This window comes from Plutella xylostella, chromosome 8, assembly GCF_932276165.1.
Source record: "Plutella xylostella chromosome 8, ilPluXylo3.1, whole genome shotgun sequence".
In the NCBI taxonomy this organism is placed as follows: domain Eukaryota; kingdom Metazoa; phylum Arthropoda; class Insecta; order Lepidoptera; family Plutellidae; genus Plutella; species Plutella xylostella.
Genome location: NC_063988.1, coordinates 5,502,497 through 5,528,524, shown reverse-complemented (window position 1 = coordinate 5,528,524; position 26,028 = coordinate 5,502,497). Strand labels below are relative to the sequence as shown.

The 26,028-nt window shown below is 41.7% G+C and overlaps 1 protein-coding gene across 4 annotated transcripts in view; it reads right to left on the bottom strand.

The window, feature by feature from the left end:
- The window catches only part of LOC105381663 (protein alan shepard), a 105,820-nt gene that overhangs the window by 15,641 nt on the left and 64,151 nt on the right, over nucleotides 1-26,028 (bottom strand). For all 4 annotated transcript variants that reach the window (XM_011551443.3, XM_011551445.3, XM_011551444.3 and 1 more), the window contains exon 2: nucleotides 4,985-5,176. In XM_011551443.3, the coding sequence (XP_011549745.3) occupies nucleotides 4,985-5,176 (192 nt within the window). The remainder of the gene's footprint in view (nucleotides 1-4,984; nucleotides 5,177-26,028) is intronic.

Below are 26,028 nucleotides of genomic sequence, written 5' to 3'. Positions count from 1 at the left end.
CGGACGTATTCAAATATCGGCTGCAGACGACGCCCGCGGCCGCGTCACTCGGACATTAACATAATTCAACAAAAAACATCCTCGTACAGGAAAATACCGCTTTTTCGGCGGGTCGGACCCTGCCCGCTGTAGTTCACAATATTAAACAAGTTCCGCGGAATTCCTCATAAAAAGCGGCATTGTTTTTGGCCGAGATGTGTCACATCAGCATAAAGGTGGCGTCTGCTGATAAAGCGTTTTACGTTTTTTTTAAAGCCCCCCTCGGCTATCGGGGCAATTTACTAAACAAATTAAAGGCGTTGACGTGAATTATTATCATCCTACATTAAAGCAGGCATGTTTCCCGAAGCCGGAGGGGACAGAGACCTTCATCTTCCGCTGGAGACGAAATAAATCTAATTCGTCGGATGACAGATATCAGCAAGGCTTGTTTATTTATACTTTCCCTGCGAGTTACGAGGGCCCACATGTGCACACCATGACGCCATCCCGCATCTTTACACTAAATAAACTATTTATACCGAGTCAACACTCCACTCAGGAAAAAGGTTATTAACAGTAATCCATCTAAGAGCTTGTTGGTGTTTATTAATTGTGCTGCATGTATAAAAGTTTGAATATTTATGTTTCTAATACACTCACAGGCAATGAAAAGGTTCCACCAAGAAAAACACCACATTACTTCTAAACGGAATAGGCTAGCTTAATGGCGCCTTCTGCAACATTGAAGTACATTTAACAATCCAGACTCCGGTATCCAGCTAGAGCATCAGGATATTACCAACTAAAAACGGTAATAGTTTGTTCAATTTTTGGATTAAATGTTTAAAAAAATTGGGGTCATTTGGAGTTGGTTTTTTGTGAGTGAAACTGTTTCTTTGCACGGGAGTGTAATAATAATAATAATTTATTTATTCATAAAGCCTTACAACAATAACAATCATAACATAAATTTACATTTACATCAATAATAATTATGTTTACATAACAAAAAATTCCAATACTTACTAATAATAATTACTAATGGTATAAAATAAATTAGGCTAAGATACTTAATTGTTGGAACCATGAAATATTTCTCATTAAATTCACGCCTCTACATTGCAAAGAACTGTATGAATTAAATTAGCATTCGCGGCATTTTCACAGGAATTCATAACACCCTAATTTATTTTAGGAAGGTAGGACTTTGGAGGTAACAAAAATCGTAGAAGACAAAGTGTGGTAATCTCCTTTGCAATTTTTGTATCGCATACATCTAAATACATCAGCATAATTTTATCCCTGCTACCTCGCGGCGCGGAGAAGGTAACGACAAAAGGGAACGAGGAAAACTTTTATGCAGAGTGAACTGAGGTGAAGCGAATCAGACCCATTTCATTAACTCCTTTATAGGTACAACCACCTACAGCCGTCTTGCTTATATTTATTATAAGATTTATAGCGTATTTAAAAGTCAAAACGAGCTACACAAATACACATTAATTTGAAAAATGTGCCGTGCTAAACTCCTATCTTTTGGCTATTGTTGTGCCCTTCAAAAAAAAGCTATAGCTAAACATGGGCTACTGTTAGTAGGCAGTGTAGTGCATGGTATAACAAGCCCAGTTGTGACAGCCCTGACAGCTGACAGATACCCGACATTAATCAACGTCTCGGAAGCCGTCCCGTTGATTTGAGTGTCAAGTCATATGGGCCGTTAAAACTTTACCATGCCACGTGTCACGGTAAGCCCTAACCCTTGTTATATCGCCATACATTTTAGGGAAAAAAATACCTACGTCTGTACATAAGTCTATACATAATAATAATGTATGCGAAGAAACGTGCTCTATTATTTTTATCTTGCGCTTAAAAAGTCATATTTTTCTCAGGGCGTCATTATTATACCTACACCCTTGCTTTAATGGCTGGCAAATCTATAAACATGACCTAATATCGTTGTTATGGCCCTGCATAAAATACCGATAAACATTGTAGGTATCCAGATAAATTTTGTTTATTTTATGGATGTAAAAATGAATGGTTTCGGCTGTGTAAGCCACGTTCTATTATTGCAGCTAAATGCGGGAGGGCCGACAAAAAACTAAATGAACTAACAAACATTTTAAATTGATAGCTTCAACAGAGCACGCGGCCGGAATTAAATTTGGGTGCATCTGTTGGATGAGTTGGACCGCTATGGACAATTAGTAGCGGTTTGATTCAGTTAGCCGTTGTTCTTCATCTCACTCACTTAAATTCGATATGGTACATATTATTGGTAGTTCACTTAAATCCATAAAATCTAACAATAATTTCCTACGAACAATTCCCGAGATAAAACGTTCAACCGAACAAGAAAGTTTTCGAATAAAGATTACCATTCCGGTATCTTTAAATGTGAAATCAGTGAGTCGCGAGAGAGGCGAAGGAATGAAAGCTATTGGAAAAGTCGTAGCTTACCTGCGCCAAATTATGTGCACAAGATAAAAAAGATACAGACAGAGTGTAGCAAATCGCATAAGCGAGATACTTGAAGCTATTACTCGAATGTAAAAGAGTTCAGAGGCGCTGGCGGCCGTCCGCGAGATAAATCCCGGCGGAGACGCGCTGTAATAAAAACACGTACGACGCGAGGCGCTTCGTTTTATTTCAAAAAGCGATAAGGGCGTGAAGAAATTCCTTTTACGAGATTCTTGCGGAAGGGAGGCGGTGGAGGACGGCGACATCTGCTTTCTGTCGGCCTCGCCTCGCCTCGCCTCGCCTTGCCTCGCCGGGCGCATTTCATGACCACACTTTCAGCGGAGCTAAATTATCACCTGATCCAGTTTCAGTTTATGTTCTTCGATTGCATCTCTTTGTACATACGTCCTGTTTCGCCGCATCAGTAGGAACATGGAATAAGTATTCTCTGGATTCTTACGTTCTTAATTCATACATGTATTACCAAATAGGTAATTCAGGACATTTAGAGTGATAAAAGATTGCAAAGCGGCCTATATCAAAGGGTTCGTAACTAAGAGCAGTCACAGTTCGAAGTCAACATTAAGGTTTATTGGCCATTGCCAGAGCGTGCCAACATACAGTGCCCTACAATAAAGGAACCAGTAGCAATAACGTGGGTGGCTTGACTTCTCTAACATTTCTCTCATTTTTGTGATTTGCTGGACAATTCTTGCTGGGCATAACACTTAAGCTACAGGCGGCCGGCGTAAGTAGGCAGATTGAACAGGACATAAAGCTGTGTTAATGCACCCGTAGCTATTTCACGCTACGATAAACTGGGAAGCAGTTAACATAATGCATGTAAATTAAAGGACATTTTAAATTAAACAATTGGAAGAGTTGATAACCGCTTATAAACTCGAATAATGACTTAAGCTCTATAAATAAAGCGACACGTTCTAAATTCCGGATAAGTAAATTAGTATATTATATGGTGCCGGCGAGTCATGCAGAGTGTTACTTCCTGCTTCCCACCGCGCGACCCATCCATTCAGGCGGCGGGAGTAGCCGCGTGGATTATGTTCGGGGGATTATGAACAATTTCTAAGAGCAACTTGTTCATTAGCTAGTTTCATGCAAATCATGATTCAGTGTCGCCAGTTTAAGTGCTCGAAGAAAGCATTAATCACGTAATATTGTTTGCATAACGAGCGGGAGCGACCGCGGGGCGCGGGGCGTGCTGGAAATTGATGGAGTGGTGACGACGCGCCAAGTCCTGGCTAATTATCTGTGCCTAGTGCTGCCAGCCGGGGAGTGTTGCCAGTGGCAGCCGCGGCCTGGCAGCGCCACCGCCGCCACCGCCGCCACCGCCGCACACGGCTAACTCATTGCCCGAGTAATTACTACGTATGTAAAGCAGCCTTGTTCGGAGCAAGATACGATCCGTCACGCCTTATTATTTTAAGTGATTATTAAATTGCCTTGCGAATACATTGTGCTGATACGTTTTAGATAACACGGTCAAGTGATAATCCTTATTTCAATGCAACCTACAGGCTACTATGCGTGAAATGGAACTGAAACCCGGCTTGATAGCATGATAATACTATCGTTCTAGCACATCGTTTCTTTGCATTAGTTCGCCGGTTCATAAACTGAAAAGGCACTTTAGTCGGAGGTTAGACGGCTACGAGGGAAAACTGATTGTTATGTTTTCCCGGAGCGTCTGGACGATGTTTGCGTTAACACATTAAAGTTTGCACAATATTTATAGAAGAGTTCGCCAGTGTACTAAGATGACCAGACATCGGAAACGTTGCTCGTAAATCGCTCCATAAAATGACCCCGATCTCATTATACCAAGTAATAGATGGCGCCAACTTACAAGCACATTTTATTTACGGCTCCATTCTTCAACGAGGTTATATCATGAAATGCAGATGCATGAAACAAATTGCCGTAGTAATTTCCCTGCCATAAAGTTTTGCATGCGATTAGCTATCAAATCTTATTTTTATGAGCTTTTAAATATTAAGTACTAGGTACATACTGCTTTTATTATAATTATAATCTTTTTAATTTTATTGGCATAATATCGTTCAGCTCTACATGTCTGTTATTGCGATTTCTGTGTATATTTTTGCATAAAGTTACTAATTATTTTTATTACTTCTATGGTTGGTAGTAATTTTATCCGCAATGCATAAATCATTATCTATCAGGATTTATTGGTATCCCATTGTTTTATCGAAGAATACCACTTGGGTAGGCTGACAAGTTCCGGTTACCAGACTTTCGAATCGCTTATAAATATTATTTCTGACAACCCTAAGTCCCACAGTAAGAATAGAATACAATAGAATACTCTATATTTTGCACCATTAAAGAAAATATTACAACATGACAACCCTAGAAATAAAATAGTAAGTACAAAAAGGCGGTCTTATTGCTTAACGCAATCTCTACCAGATAACATGTGGATGGAAGAGATAATTTTAACATACTTAATTAATAGGGACTCCCTGTCCCTATTAATTAAGTAAGTAAGTGAGTTTACCTGGTGCGGCGTGTAAGGGCTGGGCTGCGCCGCGTAGGGCTGCTGCGGCGGCGGGTAGCGGCAGGGCTGGGGCGCGTACGCCGTCGCCCACTGCTGCCCTCCGCGGTACTGCGCGCCCGCGCTCGCCATACGCGCGCCGCCCGCGACCGTCACCGCGCCCGCGACCGCCGCCGAACGACAACTGCCGGTGCTCTGGAATAAATAGAGACTATGGTGAGGATAGGTGGAAGAAGGAAGAAAATAAAGGTTAATTCCATAAAGTAACTAACTAAATAGTTTATTCCTTAAGTGCATGAAATACGAGTGTAAAGGGAAAAAGAAGACGCAAGAGTGCTTGGAGTGCTTATCTTCCTTGCATATTGCACAAGACAATCCGCTCATCACTAAAAACTATAATAGGTAAATATATGTAACCCAACTTAGATAGGTATACCTGCCATGTTTGAGTAGGTATACAATATAGGTAGTTCAACAATATAGTCATATCAAGACACCGACGATGTTCAAATGAAACGCACATACGCTGTGGAGCTTTTTATGCGGTCTGAAACTGCCTATACAGAGTGATAGCTACGTTAAAATTATGTCATCCTATTTTCCGTCCTTCGGGGGTAGAAAGGAAGGCAGTGGCCAAAAACATGTAATTTGAGAGTTATACACGAGGCACAGTAATGAATGCTAGTCACATCACAATTCACTCGTGCTACATTTCTCCGTATTTTGACCCATTTTGGTGCTTATTTACGAGAAGATACTTATAGGCCAGACAAAAGACCGACTGGGATAAAGACTAGACTGAACCAGACATTTGGCATTGGTACAAATGGAATCTATTCTATTTTTCGGTAGGACACACACAGCGGAACTTAAAAGTATTTATATGAGCGGAGCTTAACTGAATTTACTCTTGTCCTAAAATGAAAGCCTATAATAGCGAGACATAGCTTTTATATTTACACGGGGAACTAATGCATAGAATTAAATTTTTATTAAGTACCTACATCATTTAATTACGCTAGAGAAACTATTCCACCGATTGCATATACATATACGCAGTCACTCATCTTACATTTCCTTGTTAAAGTCACAACCTTCGCATATTAAAGGCATTCTAGTTCAAGCTTTTACGAGCTAGACTCATGTCTAGATTCATACGTTAGTATGCACTATGTACGGTGGCCTGCGCCTATAAGTATACAGGCGGAGTTTTAAAAATCGATCCCTGATGATGAAGGGACCAGCTACATCTGTTATAAATCCGAGGACGTTTTGTGTGTGATGTGTGTAGCAGTGGTTTTTATGTGGATGTGCTTGAGCACCATGTGAGCTTAAGATCGCTATTTTAAAAACTCCGCCTGTATACTTTTAGGCGCAGGCCACCGTACTTCGTAACGGACTCTTAGGTACTTACATCGTTCGGAGGACTTAAAAGCTACTTTCACTAAAGTGCTAAATTAGTCAGCTAACGTCTTATAAGTAGCGCAAATTGTCAGGAACACATTGAAAATGGAAGGACCTCGGCACTTACCGCACAAGGTAGAGTTATAAATTATCCGTAGGCCTTTTTAGGTGAGCCGTTGTGGCTATTGCCGGTATTATTCTGCAAATGACTGGAGCGCTTAGTGCCTGATGACGCAGTAATCAGCGAGTTCTAGGAAGGCCGTCGGGACCGGGTGGTGTCGGTGTAACATGTAATAGCGCGTTGCATCAGGCCTGACGCAGACGTATGGCTGTGAGAGATTGGCATCTGCAGCCGCGCCGTGACGAAGCGAGCTGCCTCTACATGCACTCTTTCGCAACGAATCCTCCACTCTAGACTGTCTAGACTCGACACGCAAAAAGATATCTAGTCATGTGTGCAAATTGTAGAGTTCCTTGCGCTCAAGTTTATCGGACAAGCAACATTAAAAGGTAATGGAATGCTGTGAATGAGATAAATCGATATCTTAAAATGGGTTGTGAAACCTGAATAAACTGGGAGATAAGTAGTTAGGTACTGTAGGTATAAGAACGTGAGCAGTTCTATAATAGTGAGTGATGTATAAAATCATCGAACAAAGAAAAGATCGATGCACCTCAATTATATCTGACTGTATTATTTTTAAATTAAAAACCAGATTTCATAAAAGATTCTTCTAAACAGGTAGAAAATGAATCATAGTACGCCACGTCGCGTCGCATGTCGTGAGCCAGGGAGGGTTAATCGCTCCGTTCTCATACATACAATAATATTCCTTCATATTCCATACTTGATATTCAATAGTGGTCTGCTCACCGAAAATAAGATTTATGGCGCCAATAACAAAGTACAGTTTCACCCGACGACCCCAACTTAATTATTTGACTCACGGAATTCGTAAAACTGGCTAGGAAATCCTCTGGGATCAAGGCTTTGTTGTCGCTTTTTCTTGGTAAATATGGTCGTTATAACTACGTATTTTTTTGCCATTGTAAAAAATAGGGCAGTAAGGCGGTACGGTAAGGCGATAAGCTGGCAATCGGCTTATGTGTGGGAGTGCGAGGGAATTAGGATAAAATATAGATTCGTAATGGTCGTGGTGTCTTGTTGCTGCTGTCGCCACGCCGCCGTCGCGTCGCCTGACGCCTGACTACTCAACCAGGGATAAACGGAACATGATCCCTCGATACTAACCACGCTCCGCAGATTATACACATACGAGTACCAACATTTTTTATACATACATTATGTTCAATTAAATTGTTACCACAGCCGTAGATTATTATCTGACTACTACATAATTTCGCAGCTTCTTCGGTTTCTAATTAATTCAGTGTTGTTAGACGTTTGGCAGCCGGCCACAGAAAAACAAGCAGTTGGCAGTGGATTTCCACATTCTAGATCTGCATAGCGCTCATTTATATCGATTTAACAATAAACTAGTTGTAAAGTGTAAAAGTTTTACAACCCAAGTCGGAGTAGAAACTGGCTGGAGTGGAGTAGTTTAATGTCAATTTTCTCACATCAAAGTGACAGTGGCTTAAGTTACCGTATTCTGGTAGCGAAACCGCAAGAAAGCCAGCTCGATAGAGAGCCGAGATATACCTCTAGGTAGTAGTATTTAATGACCACGAGGCACGTATTCACGGCGACAGTTGCGACGGTCGCTCCGAGCGACACGGATAGCCCCTATCCGCTTTCAATTTACCATTATAGTCAGGAAGTCAACAGCAGCCAACGTGTTTGTTTTCATCACGGCTTCAATATTTTTACTAGCATTATGAAAATACAGTCGACAGTTTACGGCAGCAGAGCGGGATGTTTTGCGGAATCAAAGAGCTTTGTGTTTGTAGTGTACGTATAATAATAGAACAATAGCATCTATCCGGATAGTAATTGAAATCGAGCAGCTGTTGTAGGCTTCATTTAGGAGGCGGCAGGGCGTCGCCGGCGCGGCGCCGTCATCGGTTGCTATCCGCATACGCCCTCGCTCTTCACACGACACGTCTCCTTCAACTAACCGAGTTAACGTCTCGTTCAAAGTTCACCCTGATACTCATGCTAAAAGGTTCTGAGAGTCCTCCTCGATGGAGATCGTATCTTTTCTCTGTGTTCCGCGCTATCTACGACTTGCTCGTGTCCTATCAATTTGGTATTGAAGAGGCGATTTCATTTGTTCCAGTAATTACGTAAGAGTACACTGTCTTCTTTGACGTATTCATTCATAAGTACTTCGACATCATTGAGTACCTATACCCGATTCCGCGTTGTTCTATGTACGACATCTATGTATCTAACTGACGCGGAAATGCATTAGGTACAGAAATCGCACATTCCCACTTATGAACTTTTATTTCCGATAAAAGCACATAAAAGTGTGAACACGGAGACGAGTTAATGTTGACACTTTACAGCGGAGCCAATAAGAGGCGGCGCAGGCAGCGAGGCGGCCCCGACGCAATCGCGCTCGCTAGTTATTGTACATGTCGGATGCAACGAGGATAAAATGAAGACCTTATACCTTGTAAAATTTCCGTGAAAAGTCAACTTAGGTATGTAAGGTACAATTTCAAATGCAAATAAGTATTCTTGAAAACTGTCTGTACCTAATATCTACTTCTTCTTGTGCTTTCTTATCCACGCTCATTTTTATTTGGACTCATGACTGTATTTTGTATGTACGAACTGCAGCTACTTTTAAAACAAGGGCACCCTAAACAAACAGAAAATAAGTAAGTACAGTTATTTACACAAAGCCACTCGTTGTTTGTTAGAAAAGCTATACAAGGGAGAGTCTTTGTGGAAACGGGCGATTTTCCAAGTCGAGGTCAGTCTTATGTCCCGACGCGACGGCTCCGCCAGTCCGCAAATTAGAAGCCGTCTCAACTAGACGCAATCCCCGCCCGCCGCCGCCCCCTCTAGATCCTGATTTCTCCTAGACTCGATGAAAAACCGCAAACTATGCCGCAAGAATCTATCCGGCCTGGAATTCTCGATGATTTGCACGGAATGATTAGTCTGGCCGGTATTGTGATCGTGACTAATGCTGCCACAAGCTGTCAGCTTGCTATCAAAAACAATTTGCAATATCCATTTCAAAATGTCGCCAATTAATCTCGAACATAAGTACTAAATCTCGAACGACTCGAACTCGAGCCCACAAACTTGAAATGCTTGACAGCGTCTGCAGTCCTTCTGAGAATTTTACTCGCAGACCTTGACAGATGCAATGTCATAGTCTCGGGTTTGCGTAGAGAAAATAAAAGAACGCAGTAATTTCCTGACGAGTAGGTAAGCAGATTATATAAAAGGAATGCAAGCATTACGTCAGCACTACGTTGCACTGACAGTGCATGCTTACATCGACCGTATCGTACGAGCATCAGCAATAATATGAACCAGTCCTGAGAATCGAGAAACTAACTCTATAACCTGTATGCGTTTACTGTATTTTTATATTATATTATAAAAAAACATGGTTATGCACTTCGTCAATATGGCATGATGTCATACGATCCGAAGCAGTTGCCGTTGGCTCGTGCCAGCAACATGATACGGAGAGCCGATATTGTAATAATACTCTGCGACGACGTTTTGGCGATACCCCTAGCGTTATTGTTCCCAGCAATATTCAGACACAGAAGAAGTTTTATCTCGCTTTGTATTGCATGAACAATATTTGTGTGATGTATAAACGCTAGTGCTATTATTCAGCAGTTTTTGCTAGTGCTCGCAGCGGCGGCGGCACATTTGTATGCGATGCGCTCCGGCAGTCCACTGGCAGCGAGATTAGCGGTCGCCGCTCGCTGCTGCTGGCGTGATTAAACAGTTTCCGCTCCATGGATGCCCGTAGCTCCATCTCCCTGTTTACACGCCGGCCGACGAGCGCGGAATCTATTATTTTCCGTCGTTTCTTGCGAGCTGATTTCCGTTTGTGGCCGCACGTACGGAGGCACAATGCCGAATGCTGAATGTATCGACTATCGAGTCTCGGGGGACAATGCTGTAGCTGTACACTAACACTGATGCATGCAAATCGCACGAGTTCTTTATGTGTTTTGTCATTAGCATGATGCGGCACACAGGCGCAGGAGCGCAGCCGTGTCGGTATGTGGGCTCGGTGCTCTGTGTCTCGATGTGGTGGTGCGGAATGCGGTCGCGTCCTTCGCCGTACATGTCGGTTCATTTGCACACAGGCGCGCCGAGCGATTTCTATCCACCCAGACGTTTTATTGCTTCCCAATTATTGCATAGATATGAGGTATTTGATTCGCAGGTATGCTGACTCAGTTCACCAGACGCGAGAAATGAACGTCTGGTTTGGGGCATCCGTCTCGTGCGTGTGTTCCGTGTGTTTGGGTTTAAAGTCATTACTCTTGGAGTGCAGGAGAGGAGTTAGCGGGCTCTCCGGAATGGGTCGGTAATATAAACGGGCAGTGGCCTTAAGTATGTGAGCGGCGAGTGCAGGAGATTTACCGACGCCTCGTGTGCGGCTGAACTAATGGTATCACTGGCGGCGCACTCGGCCAGAACTATCTACGGCGTCCACCCGCCGCCGCCGCCGCCGCCGCCGCCGCTACACTGCACGTAATACGAATACAATAGCTCCGCAGCGTTCTCTGCAACTATGAAAAATACTTGCACAAAAGATGATATATTATATTATGTACTTTGTCCGGAGAAGTACAGTAATGTGATGTTTTGGCAACCAAAATTGTGAGCTAGTATACTCAGCAGCTACGTTAGCTATGCGCTCGGTACACTTCTAACTGTAATCTCGTCTCGAGTAGTAAATTCTGAAGAGTAGCGTGTGTTTGCGGCGAGGCTCGGAATCTGAGGCCCGTCCGAGAGGTATTGTTGAGGTGATATGAAGGTGGAAACACTCGGCGACTACATCACAAGCGATCAGCCAGCAGTATATAGCGACCGTCCGAATTTGGACCGTCGACCGCGGGCACTTCGGTTTAGCAATATAAAATTCTCGTTCAAGCATTTCATTGTCTTCTTATTGCTTTCAGATGAGTAATTTCTTTGTTCTGCTACCCAAATTAAATTACTTTTATGGAATAAATTACCTTACTTTCAGTTATTTGTATGATAGCCTGCACTCCACTGGCACAATGGGTTTGTATTTCGTTAATTACTTGATGAAATAACGTGTATTAGTGTAATTATTAAACAATACGGTATTGTTTATGAGCAATTACAGTGAGTTTATGAGTCGAACGTGGTTGTGATGAGATTCGGGCGGGTGCGAGGTTGCAGTTGGCTGCAGCGACAAGTCACCTCGCTGCTTATCGACACTAAGCACATGCAGCCAGTATGCAAGTGTGCATAGATCTCTTTGTCTTGCTAGAGTCGCATGATTCACGAGCTCGTTACTCACTTTGTTTACTGAACTTCGTGTTTATACGGACAGCCTGTAAACGTGCAGAGCCGATGGGTTTCAAAGGAAATATGATCGCACCTACTTAAAGGATTTATGCCTTTTGTTACAAATTTGAATCGGTTGTTTCACAAATTAAAAGGCATCCTAAAATGGAAGGCTCGTAATCCTTGGCAGCGAGGATTAACGGCATGCGAATAGCGTCGGGATGGTGACAATAGTTAACATAAGTCTCACAACAGAGGAAAATAACAATATGGAATGAATGTAGGGCTGTCATTGTTTGCCAGAGGTTTACGGCTTTTGATTTCAATACGTTATTGTTATTGTATGTAACTTTAGGTACACAAGATTTTTAACGACTTCAATAAAAAGAGGACGTTCTCAATACGTACGTACAGAATGTAATTACATACCTATATTTTTTTTTACCAATGTTATGAATTTTTATTTAATAATGATTTACAAAATAGTCTAACCCCCTTATTCATAGAGAAGTTACAAAACGATTTAACTAATAAACTGTTTTGTCCCTCTCCGACAAAGAACAATTTGTTCTTTGACAGAGAGGGACAAAACTGTTTATTAGTTAAAACGTATTGTAACTTTTCTATGAATAATTAAGGGGGTTAGTATATCTCTTTAACTTAAACAAAGAAAACCATGGAACAACGCGGACTCGGGTGAACACGTGACGTCAGACAACGTAAAAAAAAAATCATTTATTTTTTCACTTTCGTTGCATTTATTAAATATCTGTATGCAGTTGTCATTGGGCAACCCTAGGAGGCGGCTCGGAGATCGATTAGATACAATCACCCGGCGCGACGGGATGTTTGCAGATTGTCCACCGGCCGGTCCCACTCATCAATATTTATACGACCAAGTGTGGATGATGCCCGATAACACCACGCCAACGCAACAATCGACCACTTTCCATTGTTGTCATTGTAGATAACACGCGGACTGTTCCTGCAAAAACCAGATTTTCTGCCGATAAATACAACCTTTTGCTATCTTTTCAGGCAGGGAAAGGTAAGTTTCTTTTGTGTGACGTCTCGTAGGTAAAAGGGAATGAAAATGAAAGAGAAAAATAGGAAAAACATATGCCACACACGCACACAAAGTTTCAATACAAAAACTCGGGTGCACAAAACCAAAACTTGGTTTGTATATTCTGTTGACATAATGTTCTTGGAAATAATGGAGTCAGTGCTATGTGAAGCTAGCAGTGGCAACGTAAACAGCTGCACGGAAAACCGTAATGAAAAACAACCGACTACGCGAATGCTTCAACAATGCAGTCACGGAATGGGGTGGTTGTCTAATTTTTGTCAGTACATGACTGTGGGCTCGGGCCGCATCGATTTATAATCAGCAGCCCCCACCAGCCATTCATCGTGGCTGTCAGTTGGCGATTAGTGACCATTGTACTGATTCCATCGACGCACACAGGCGCGCGGGGCGGGCGGTCGGCCCGCTGAGGCCCGCATACTACACGGCACAATGCGGTTTTTACGGGCCCCACGTGTAAAAGTTACCAATTTAATTGTCCTGTTAATTAAAATTGATGACTAATGCGATTAAGCAAATGCGGTTACGGTAATTGGATTTGCGACGTCTGTAGATTTAGACGTGAGGCGTGTTTGCCTACGCGCTATTTGTCTTCGTATATTGTTTGGTAATTATGGATATATTGCGAAGCTAAGTTGTTTCTATTTAAATACTACAATTTGTTACAATAATACATGGAATTTAATCACTATACTTAGTTGCTATTACTGAACAAAATTACCTAGTCATATGAAATAGAAATCAATCAAGTGCAATTATGGGAGAATCGAGAACGCGAGATAATCTTTTACTCATACAGAAACTAAACAACAAATTCATTTTAATGAACGCTTTTAAGGTGGAATACTATTATTAATGACAGCTGGAATAATTCAGTTTGACCCTCTTACTTTTCCACTTTGCTCGACATAAAGCGATCTTTATGGGGTAGGTAATAAGAGTGGAGTGTATGACGGCGGGTGTTGGGGCTCGTCCGAGTCACGCGACTCCGCCGCCGGCTGTTTGGACATTACGGCTCAGATTAACACAGATTAAACCAACCCCGTATTTCACACACACATCGGACCAAACACAAATGGAACCTCAAGATATGCTAAAATCAAAGTTACTAGTTATTTTATAAAATATGTTATTTTTAGGGCTGATTTTTTAATGGTCTGATAAAAGTTATCTAGGGAATAATTCTGATGCTGTCGCGCCAGAATGTTTGTATGAGACAGTGACAGCGACAATTTTATTCCTCAGATAGCTTTTATCTGACCATTGAAAAATGAGCCCTTAACCAAATAGAGCCACATGTATCTGTTTTGTCTTTTATTGAAAATTTATGTACGATGATGAAGGAGACAGCATGCTAATTAAGCGTGTAATGTTGAACATGTCACTCAAATTAAAATACACCAAAATGTATGTCCTTTTCTTGAATAACTCGTTTGTGAAAGGGAATCAGTACGATCGCAATAGTTACACATATATTGTTATATTGAACAAGGAGTAGCATCCCCCGCCTGGCATTCTCTCAGTCCTCCGCAATGTCTTTGTGGCCCAACGAACACGGCATTTGTTTGTAGCGGCTCATTCAAGCCGATTGTATACAATCATTGTACGTTGGCCATTCAGTTAGTCATGTGAGGCACTTACCTAATTGTGATGTTATGTGGGTACCTGAAGACGGTATGTTGGACTGGTGGTGAAGTTATTATCTTAGCTGAAGGTAACGGAACGGTCTTTTGTAAGGTCAGTACCATATTAAATAGTACCTTACTGAATAAATCGATACAGCTTTAAACCCATGTAAAAGTCTGAGTTATTAAACTGCAATTTCGGAATTCGTAGTACATTTTGTCAAATGTGCTACGATTTTCGTAGCGCTACGCCTTCTCGCGTAGTCACGTATTTTGGAGTAGAAAATAAATCTAGATAATTCTGGATTACTTAAATATTTTATACGCTCGCTACTGCGCTAAGAGATCTGTGTTAACCTCATGAATGCGTATACAATATACATATACTTATTAATATGTAGTTTATTCGTGCGTTAGACATTATCAAGATGGCTACAAAGTAAGGGTAAAGGTAAGGGCGAAGGGTGCGTGCTGTGTTTGTTGTTAGTTTGTACACAAACATCGATCTATCCCTACCTGTTTCTGTGAACTTACCTACACCTCAATTCTTACAGTACAGTTCACTGTATTGAACTTAATAAAAAGCCATCCGTAAACTAACTACTGTAATACGGCCAACTGTTTTAACATCACGAGTGAACATCGTCACAAGTCCACAAAACGGTACCCGAGTGAACCCTCTTCAGGAAATCAGTTAAATGAATCAAATTATTTGTCAAGATATGCTGTTGAGCACGCGAGTGTACCTCCCGTGTTTGTGGAGGAACGTCGTATCAAATAGGTCGGAAAATAACTCCCCTGGAGGGGCCACTGCGATTCAATCAAGTTTGATTCAGATTTCGGAGTTCGTTTATCAAGCGCCGCCCGCCGATAAATCGAATACACGACCGAAATAGGGCGCCACCCAACTCCTCAACTCGGAATTGAAGCCTCATCGTTTTACAACGTGCTAATGACGCCACGCATCGATTTTTCTGCTTCTCTTTGCGATCGTTTCGAATTATTCTCACCCACTATGGAGTGTAACTCTACGAGGGTGTCGGTTGTCGTTACCAAAACACATGACCTGATTCGGTAACTCTGATATCGTATTCCGATCATACCTGCGTGGCTTTGTGCCGAAACTTGGGCCGACTTTGCCTCGTAATCTGTATTGTGTAAAGATATGTGTGTGATAATAATATCAGCTTTGTCAAGCTATTTACATTGTTAACCAGTTATGGGAAAATATTTGACAATATTTCGTCTTTGAGTTACTCTTTTAATCAAATCGGTGGGTTACGATAAGTTTTGGTGTCTATATAATATATACCTCTATTACCTATAGTTAAAACCCTGCTTACCTAGCCCTATTGGATTATTAAACCGTAATGACGACGTGCGTGGTTAATCGCGTATTTTTCGGCTTAGCACTGTCAGGGCATTTCAAATTTTTATAATTTAATTTTAAAAATAAGCTATAGCTATTACCATATTGATTGTTCGAAAACGCGGTTCTTCTGTAATCCCCAAGGGTTGTAATGAAGCGAATCGACGGCGACTTAGCGGTGTTCCGATTTGATGGAAGTATTTACGATCTCTTCATTTTAACGCAATTATTTCTGTGAAAATCTGGATATTATTCTCTACGGCAAAATGTTACCAATATTATAAAGACATAGGTATGTAATTTGTGTGCTATAAGTATGAAAATAGTTTGAAGCTAATAGAAATTTAAATCACTAAGGGCGTCTTGCACAACAAAGTTAATCAAAATTAAATAGTTTGCCTCTTGCTCTGACATTATACTGTCAGAGCAAGAGGTCATAGATATAAATATGTTTAACTTTGTTATGCAAGTCACCCTAAGTATCAGTAGGCCACTTTTTATCCCAGGATTCCTACAGGAAAACTTTGCAAAGCGAAACATCGATGCCAAATCAAGACTTACAGTAAACAATGTAAAACTAAATTCTGTATACAGGAATGAACTTAATCTTCAAAGTTTAAAGTAAGAATACGTATAACTTTAAAGTAGAAAGCGTATTTCGTGGAAGCGGGTGCGTTTAGCGGCGACGGCGTTAACGACTGCGCGGTGTCATGTTTACAAACACCCTGTATAATTGACGGAGGAATTCGAAACATTGAGCTGTACAGTGGAGCTCAACAATGCTGCATTTTGCCTTTTCATTATGTACACTTGTGTAGAGGCAGAAAATTGTGCCGTTGCCTGTTTACGCAATAAGCATACAGTTTCTTATAAGTACTCGGAAAACAACACGTTAATACTTAGCAGTAGGTAGTGTAACTTTATCTTCGTTTTACTGAAGTTTTTAAAAAGCACGTATTAGTGTGGTGTAAGTACATAATATACATATATTATATGGTCATATAGTTTTTAAAACTATTTTTCAGTAATTCTATAGTACCTACGTGCGGGTTTCATATATGTACTTATTTTTTCATTCAAACGTATTCAAATAATTGAATAGAATAATACGCGTCTCAAAAGGAAAGAAAAGAGCCACTTTGTTGTCCATCTGTCTGTCAGAGGTCAGAGCCCTATAACTCTTAGCTGAAAACTATTAGCAAAACTTGCATCTTCGATAAGAAGGTGCTTTATAGTATTGCTGAAAATAAGATGCTTATTTTTAACATTTCTGAAAATAGGGTGCTTATTTTCAGAATAACTATATAGCGCCTCTTTAAAGTTCAAAGTTATTGAGTTCGCAACAATCGATCTTTCTGCCTCGCTACGTACATTGGATTCATTTAAATTTTATTTCATCATAATAGTGAATTTTCATGTGGCACATTCAGTAAGGCATTCAATTTTATTCTGGTTTGTTCGTTTTCATTTGTCGGTCCGCGCGTTCACTGCGCTTGATTTGTGGCTTTATCTGGACATTCAGACCGCTTATTAAGTATGAATATCAAAAGTGAATCATTTTTGGTTAATATTGTTGCTAGGTTCGGTTCGCATTTTTCAACAAATGTATCTCTCCATTCAAATTCCAGTTTATACCTATTTATATTCTTAACAGAAAAAAATGGTCCACTCGTTTATAGAGATAAACCAAGAACCAAATTTCGAATTAAATAGTCCCTTTAAAAGCTCATATTAGGTATCCTTGTTAAACGTTAGATTAAAGCATAAACGAAAATTAGTATAATTAATTCCACAATTTGTTAACGGCGACGGGGGCTGAGAGTTGTCAGCTGGAATATTTGTAACAAACGCGAGACAAGACAACCGCCCTCGCCAGTGAATATTCAACAGGGCCGGCTTGAGTGGCATCTGTTCATTATTATGATATTTCCTGTCGAATACCACTTGATTGTCCCTTAAATCCCTGACAACGGTTAATTCATTGAGTGTAAAATCCTATTCCAATAACTTCTAGAGAGTTCGACTCTGTCTAAGCTAAGAAAACGAAAGAAGCTTTGCAACGATTTAATAGAATATCTAAGTGGGGAATTAATTCGTCTTTTAAACGCTCGCACCGAAGCAATGCAGCAGTTTGCTTGGCGGGAAAGTTTAAAGCTAAAAGCAGACATCGCATAAAGTATTCAGCGGCTGTATCAGCACCTCGGCCGTTGCCTCACAAACACTGAAACAAAACTTAAATCTTTCCGCAAAGCCTCGAGAAAACCCGCCGACTCGCCCCAACCACAGACCGTTTTGGGTAAAATATTTAATGTTCCGTAGGATTTGCACTGATGCAGCCGGGTTAATATTAGATTGAGAGCCGGTGCCTCCCCCCTGGGGTATCATTCAACTCAAGTTAATCCACAACGGCACAATACCATGTTCCAGTTATTGTTTATTTAGGTTGCTCACTGCTTTTGAAATTATAAGTGCCTTATTATATGACTCACAGTAAATCTCGTTTAAAATGTTTAAAATAAACAACCGAATGCGTCCGAAGTCGTACAACTGAGATGCTTACTCATCGGACTCACCTTTTATTGCGAGCGTCTAGGACGTTAGCGCCTATAAATTTTATGTTTGTTCCTAACGGCATCATAAAATTGTTGCAATACTTACTACGTACAAAATCCGATTGTATTTTTTCAGGATTTACTGGACTCTCTGTTTGTATTTAGAACCCTTTAAACACTTCTATTTTCTAAACTTGCAATGCAGACCGTGTAAAAACGGCAAACGTTTTGGCTGTGTGTCAGCGGGTCGGCCGATTCTAATTTCCGCACGGATGCTTGTACATATTCTGAGCAATTAATACATCCGGGTCAGCGCCGCGATCTGCCCGGGCGCCGCCGCCGCCGGCTACTTCCGGTCGCGAATGTGCCGGCCCGGTATGGACCGGGACCGTGAGGTTTGTGAATGCCATCTGCTGTTTCTTACCAGACGGAATTCGTTATAACTTTCTTGGATTTTTTTTATTTTTTTATTGCACAATTTGCACAGAGGAATTGTTCAATCAGGTGGACTTCATGCAAAAAAATAGTTACTTAAATAATGATCTCTGCATTATTAATAGTAATTAAACGAAATGGTGCCAAGTTGCAGGTGTCATGAAAATACGGTAGTCCAGAAAATCCCTATTTCCCAAAAAACCTTAATTATCTACCTTACCGATTTTAGTGGTTTTGAAGTAATGCTAGTGCTGCTGTAGTTGCATGAAGTTATAATAGCTCCTTACCTGAAACAAAAAATACAAAATCCTATTAGACTAATTGACTCTTATTTTACGTTTGAGAATAAAATGGTTAAGTGATAGAAAATAACCAAATGTGTAGGTACATGTAGGTTAGTGTGTATACTATGTATGTTAGTAGCAAAGTAATTCCAAAACAACTGTTTTAGTAAGTATAGATACCATTTTGTTTGAGATGAGATTTTAATTCTTACTCGATAAAGCCGGAGAAAAACTAGTTATTATAGAGTCAACTCATCGTAAACTACCATAACCAATATAACTATCTACTAATTTAAAATATCACCCTATCGGGTTGCGCAAATTAATTAAACTTAAATTATATGGGCTTTGCAGAGTCCTTTACGTTAATTAAACTTTCAAGGTAATCTCGTGAGTGAGCTCGGCTAGTTCATCTTAATCAAAGACTAAAAAGTTGTTTTAAAAAGAAATGAGGAAACTTTCTTTAATATCAAAGATAGACGGATCGTTTTTCTAAATTAAAAACTGTAATGAAGCCCCGCCACCGACAAGCTGCAGTTAAGATTTTACTGAAACACACAATTGGAAGTGTTTAAACTTAGACTTTAATCTTTAAAGTCAGTCTATGTTTTAAGTATAATCTTTGAAAGCAACGGTAGTGGCTGTAGAAAGTAGGTGTGTACTTCTTACACTAGTCTAAGTTTTTCAGTAGGTAATGTTCAGTGGTGGTAGGCATGTCAGCAGACTACAGTAAGCCCACGACCGCGCCGGGGAGCGACCGCCGAGCCCGCCACGTCGCCTCGCTGCAGCCAGAGAAGTCACCAGCCACATGCTAATGTCACATTTGCAATTGAGATCGACACCCACCGGGAATCCATTGTTATACGAGCAGTAAGACCTCTCTGTCACTGACTTTAAAATCATTTCTATTCTATACAACATTAATTAGCTGGCACGCTTTCGGCGCTGGAAATTTTCAGTTCGAGTCTGCTACTTTGAGCAACCTGAAGCATCAAAACTGTGCCTGGACATTCTTTGGGAGTTCCCAGGAGGGATATTAATTTCAGCCGATAACATCCTTAAAATTACAGGCTATTAATTGAAGTTTCCGTAGTAAAAGTTGTGCAACAAGCAATCTCGGGCGGGCCGAAGTTGGGGAATTCGCGCTAGCTGGTGGCCATCGCTGAAAGAATGTAATAAGGCGCAGGTGCCGCCTTCTTTATTGGATCTCGCGCCAGCTCGAGTGACGTGGCTGATGGCTCCCAGATTCTTGCCAGGGAAGTTTGGCTACGAGCGTTCGCGCTCAACACGCTTTCCAATTAAATACCGCGCCGCCACACAGCAGCCGGCTGACAATCTGTCATATCTCCGAAATTGCAACTGACAGTTGCGTAGTTTGCGCTCGCCCTATTATTCAAATTGGGGCGCCAAAATACTTACTTATTATAAACTCAATATAGGATAATTACTATTTAAAGCATTTATTCCATTAAAAGAACAGTAATACGTCATTTACATACATGTTCGTACATAGTATAAATGGCTAAAGCAATCTGAATAGGAAGGTTATTGCCAATTGCCATATATCTGATGCTCTGCCCACGCGGTCAGTGTCACAAGGTCGACCCGAAAAGTGTTTCACGCGCGGCGGCGGCGGCGGCGGCGGCGGCGGCGGCGGCGGCGGCGGCGGCGGCGGCGGCGGCGGCGGCTGAAAGGAAAAGTATAGCGTCGTGATGAGGACGGCGCGCCTACACCGAGTCATTGACACATGCAAATTCGAACATCGCCACGGTGCCGGGTCAACAACCCTCCATTCAATGACTGTCGAAAGTTGTCTGCAACACAACTCTATAACCTATAGAGGCCCCGACACTAACCACGCAAAAATCGCATCTAAAAGCATCCGTAAATAAGCGAACTTACCTTGCGACCGCTCGACCGGGGCGAAGGAGAACGCTGATTTATGTGTCTAGTTCTTCGTTTCGATATTGAAAGTGTGCAGTTCACGGTAAATCAGGACTTGTGCCTTTATAATAAGGTTTGTAGCGTGCGCCTGGACTGCACAGATGCGTGCCGCGAACACAAGGTGCTGCGTCTGGTCATTGTATTATTAGCATTGCGAATTTCGACAAGCGCTCAAACAGTGGGGCAGATATAGACGTCGCAAATACAATCGGACAATATGTAAATGTTCGTCTCGTCTGCGGGGCGCTAGTATTTGCATTAATGCTAGGTGTGACCGCGCAGACATTCCACGGCCCGTGCAGCGAGGACCGTTGTCTATGACGCTACTGGCTCTGCGATTAGAAATGACGCGCACCAGCCATGAGACGGGCCGCAAACACAATATTTTAAACATACTGTATGTATATTGCACGTACATAAAAGAAGGTAAGAGCAAAGTCAACACATCAAACTGTCGCATGACGAGATAAAAACTTCGTCCTTGTCCAACGTGATGGAATTATGTGCAAAAATATAAAATGGTAAATGCACCATATCTGCGAATGCATACCGAACCGCTGACGATGGCGCCACTGTGTATGTGACTCTCTTGCTAGACCTTTACTAGTGGTGAGCTTCGCAGACTGTCCGGGTAGTTTGGTAGTAGTGAGTACTGTAATCGCCGGCGCAGTTGGGTGTTGACCTAATCTATCACGGCGTGACGTCACCAGCAAGAAGCGCGAGGCCGGACGGTGCAAAGTGCTTGTTCACATATAAATATACTTACTGCAAATACAGTCAACTGAAACTCCAATTTCCTAGATTCTTACGAGGATAATACATGCTTTCATTGCGCTGTGGTTGTGAGAAGATTAACTGCAACTAATTTAACTAAGTTAGTAACTCTAAAGAGTTACAGATACTATGAAACTAAAATAACTGAGAAATACGTTGAAGAATTCAGTATAATCCATAGGTGTAATATTAACTCAATCATTGAATCAGAACACGTTAACAATGATTGATTGAAATCGTGAGCAAACAGTAGTTGGTAGCCGAATAGAAATATAACAAAAATAATTGGTTTAATTAATAAGAAACTATAATTTGGCAAGAAAATTATAGTGATATAGCAAGTGGCCTTACGTGAGTGTATTCACACACACACACACACATGAGGAGCTAAATGCTCACGTGCACGATAGTTCAGTCGGAAGAGGCGGAGCTGTGTGAGCTAATATAGAGCTTATGTCTTGGTGCGAAGGGTGGAGATGGATATACAGGGGCTAAGGCTGGCCAGTGGCCGCATTCCTCATAGTTGAAAGTATCGTAGAGTCCGGCTGCGAAAAATTACACCGACCACAGCCGATGCAACCAGTGACGGCCACTGCAGACTTCAATGGAAACCTTACATCCTTTAATTTCACGCCAATCACAATATTGAAGTGAAAACACAAAAACATTAGGTAGTAGGTACCTAACTTAAAGCTACCTCGACTTAAAGCAATTAATTAACCATTTGTTTTCCAAGAGGTGACTGATAAAAACATTTATTTATACAACGTATTTATAGAATTATCTCACAGGTTATCACTGCCATTAACTGGTCAGATGAAGCGTTTATTTAGTTCTACCTCAGCTGCTATCATAGGTGTGTGTTTATTTTATTTTATTGATGAGTTCAATGATCCCTCACAAAAACCGCAGCGTAAGCAGACAACAGACAGAGCGGTCAACCGGTCAATGATATTAGAGTCTACACCTACTATAGGTTATTTTCTACTAACGTTCGAATCAAACATTCGAATTTATTAGTTGAATTGAAATAAAAAGAAAATCCTCTGCTACTGTCAATCAAAGAAATCCTTGAAAGTGAGAGCTTTGAGCGCCCGGGTGGATATGGCATCAGTCGAATTCGAATGGGATGAAAATTCTTTATACATGCGCTCGACAAGTTTAGTCGAATTTACATTTCTTTTACGACGTCACGATGTGCGTCGCCTGTGAGGTTAAAAATAAATTGCTATTTGATTGAGTGCGACATCTACGTAGTGATGCATTACAATGTAGAGGATACTTGCAAAATTAATGGCAGCAGCTCGAGACACGTTTTATAACAGCACGTCGTAATCCGTATCTGAAGGTGGCTGGCATTATTCATGGGTCGTAGTGAGTGCAGGCGGGCTGGGGCCGGGACGGGGCCGGGCCGGCTGAGCGCGGCTTACGGCCCCCACGAGCGTGCCCCAGCACCAATCCGATCCAGAGACGCAGCAGGTGCGCCCCGGATGATACCATTCTACAAATTTCACTAATAACACGAGTACCAGACATTGCCAGTGCCCTTGAAGTAAATCTGTCTCGGATTTGTTGCAACAACTCAATCAAAGCGAACAAAGACTTTTTTACATTTATTTGACACCAAGCTGGGAGACGACAATATCATACTTTGTCTTTGTAGCTATCCCGGCTGCGGTGGACACGAGGCAACGAAATGACAGCGGCAACTTTGTTCGACTATGTTATAGACGGTAACAACATTCTAACTGGAATGAAAGTCTGCTAAAGTCGGCAATTCCCTTACTATTCGGTCGAAGCGAGCTCGCCGGAACGTGCGGTGGCTTTGCGCGAATTTTTTGTCCGTCTGGCGCGCAGGTGCTAGTCTACTCTACTACGACACGATCCAACATCAGACACTTTATTTTTTTTCGGGATTCATTGTTTGTTTTGGTTGTTTTTTCACCCGCACGTCGTCGCGTCGTCTCCAGACCCGCCTTGTACTTGGATAATGTTTTTTCTCGGGTCGTTCGAAAATACTTTTTTTTTTCATTAACGTTATTCAGGTAAAATCTAAGAGGGCGCCGCGGGCGTTTCAACTGGCTTAACCGAGTTTCGTTTACATAAAATTGATTGCCTCAAATATTTAACTGTCCAATGTAATTTGTATTTTTCAAAGAATCTTCTATTTGTAAAATGAATGCCTTCACGCATTTAATCCCAGCCCATCGCTTTGGCGGCTACGGCTGTCGTACTCGGAACAGGTTTTTAATGAGCATGAGTCTTACTTATTACGTCAATAGATACGTGGAGTCGAGTTGTCTGATTGCTAAAATAGCAGTGTGGAGAGAAATGTGTGAGGGGCCCGTGTGGTGGTGGGCCGAGTGCGTCCCGTTATCAGCGGTCATCAGTCCCGCGCGGCCCCGGCGGCGGCGGCGGCGGCGTGGCGGTGGCGGCGCGGCGGCCCGGGCGCTGCACCGGAACTGTGGTGACTGTCCGCACGCACCGCGCATGCGCGAGACGCCCTGCGCGTGACCGCACCCGCTATCACGACCATTCACCACCACCTCCGAACAATCTTATGCCAATGACTCAAAATATATTTTGCAACACTATTTTCTTTCGCACCGCAGCCGTAATTTCGTAGACATTGGATTCATAGCTCCAGTAATGAATGACAATTGTATAGTGCTTGTATCCGCCTCCAATCACACACGGTATAGGTAGGGTATAGGACGTTGAACTAATCGTGACAAACGTAAACAAGTCACAGTGTCGTTGTGTTATAGTCTTATAGTTGTTGTACTTAATTGAACTGCGTAACCACTGATCACCTTTATTAAATTTCTAAAGTTGTAACTAGACAGGCCTATCTATAAAAACCCACGATGCTCTCTGTGAATTTCGTCTGCACTGCTATAATAGTGTATTAAATACCTACAATTTACTCCCGCTAAATCTGTTCAGTTCTAAATCAATTCAGGCCTAGTGGCTATCGACTGCCCTACTATCCAGATTGGTCTGTCTACCCTTTCGCTATTTTCGCCTTTTGGATCCATAAATTTTGCATTTTGGTTCTATTAAGCGCTGCTGTTAAATCTATGGATATCACTCTATACTTATACCTAAGTGCTATCGATCTATAGTAAATCTATATCATTTGTTTAAAACGGATTTATCTAGTAATGGGGCTCGTGTAAGTCCATTAGTGGTCACAATAGGCGTCCAATCAGTGTGAATGGTCGGTAATGCTTCCTGCATCAGGGTGCCCGTATGGCGGGCGCTGGGCGAGGAGGGCGACGGATATAAATAATTTATAAATAAATAACCGAGCGGGCCGCGTGCGCCGACGCACGTCGATGGAAAATCAATATCAATTAATTAATATTCAACAAAAGCTTTTTTATACGCCGTCAATTGTTTGTAAGTGCCCGTAATTGATGGTCGAACAACGGTAGTCGCTTTTTACAGAGTAACCATCGTTGGTAGTCTACTGAAGTTTCTACTTCAGTATTATTGACTTAATATAAGTCACAAGTTTTATTTATCTCAATGCATAATCGTAAAGCAGCAAAGGGTTTCATCTTATCACGACGACCTTTCGCATGGAAAATAGGTTTACCTTAAGAGTGGCGTATTTAATTAAGTGAATAAGGGTTCGTTTACTGCGGGCCGAGAGATAAACTCCTGAAGGCCGGACCTCGGATGTGCCTGCGATACGGAGGTACGTAGACTGCCGACGATTATCTGCCCACGAAGAGCCCTTATGGGCCGTACCAATTACTTGTATGGCGGACGAAGCAATATGTAAACATTACCCAGCGAATCTCTACCGTTTCACGGATGCCGGCAAAATGGCTAATGCAATGTTCCTTTACGTGGAAACCCGCAGATTTATAACCCTCGCAGGGAAATAGTTTGAGCGCTTCAAAACAAACATATTTTCAACAAAGTGGTGGCAGATATGCGCAGAATACTCGCGCTCTCACCGTGAATCGTGGCAATAACTCGACAGTCATTATATTTTTGCTTTTCAGAGCTTTCTCCCCTTTTATTCCTATTCAGAGCGAAGATCGTAGCGAGCTCTATAACTGATTTCATTAATTTGAAACGGGATGTTTGTTGGATGAGTTTGAAGCGAAATACGCTCCATAAGCAGCGGT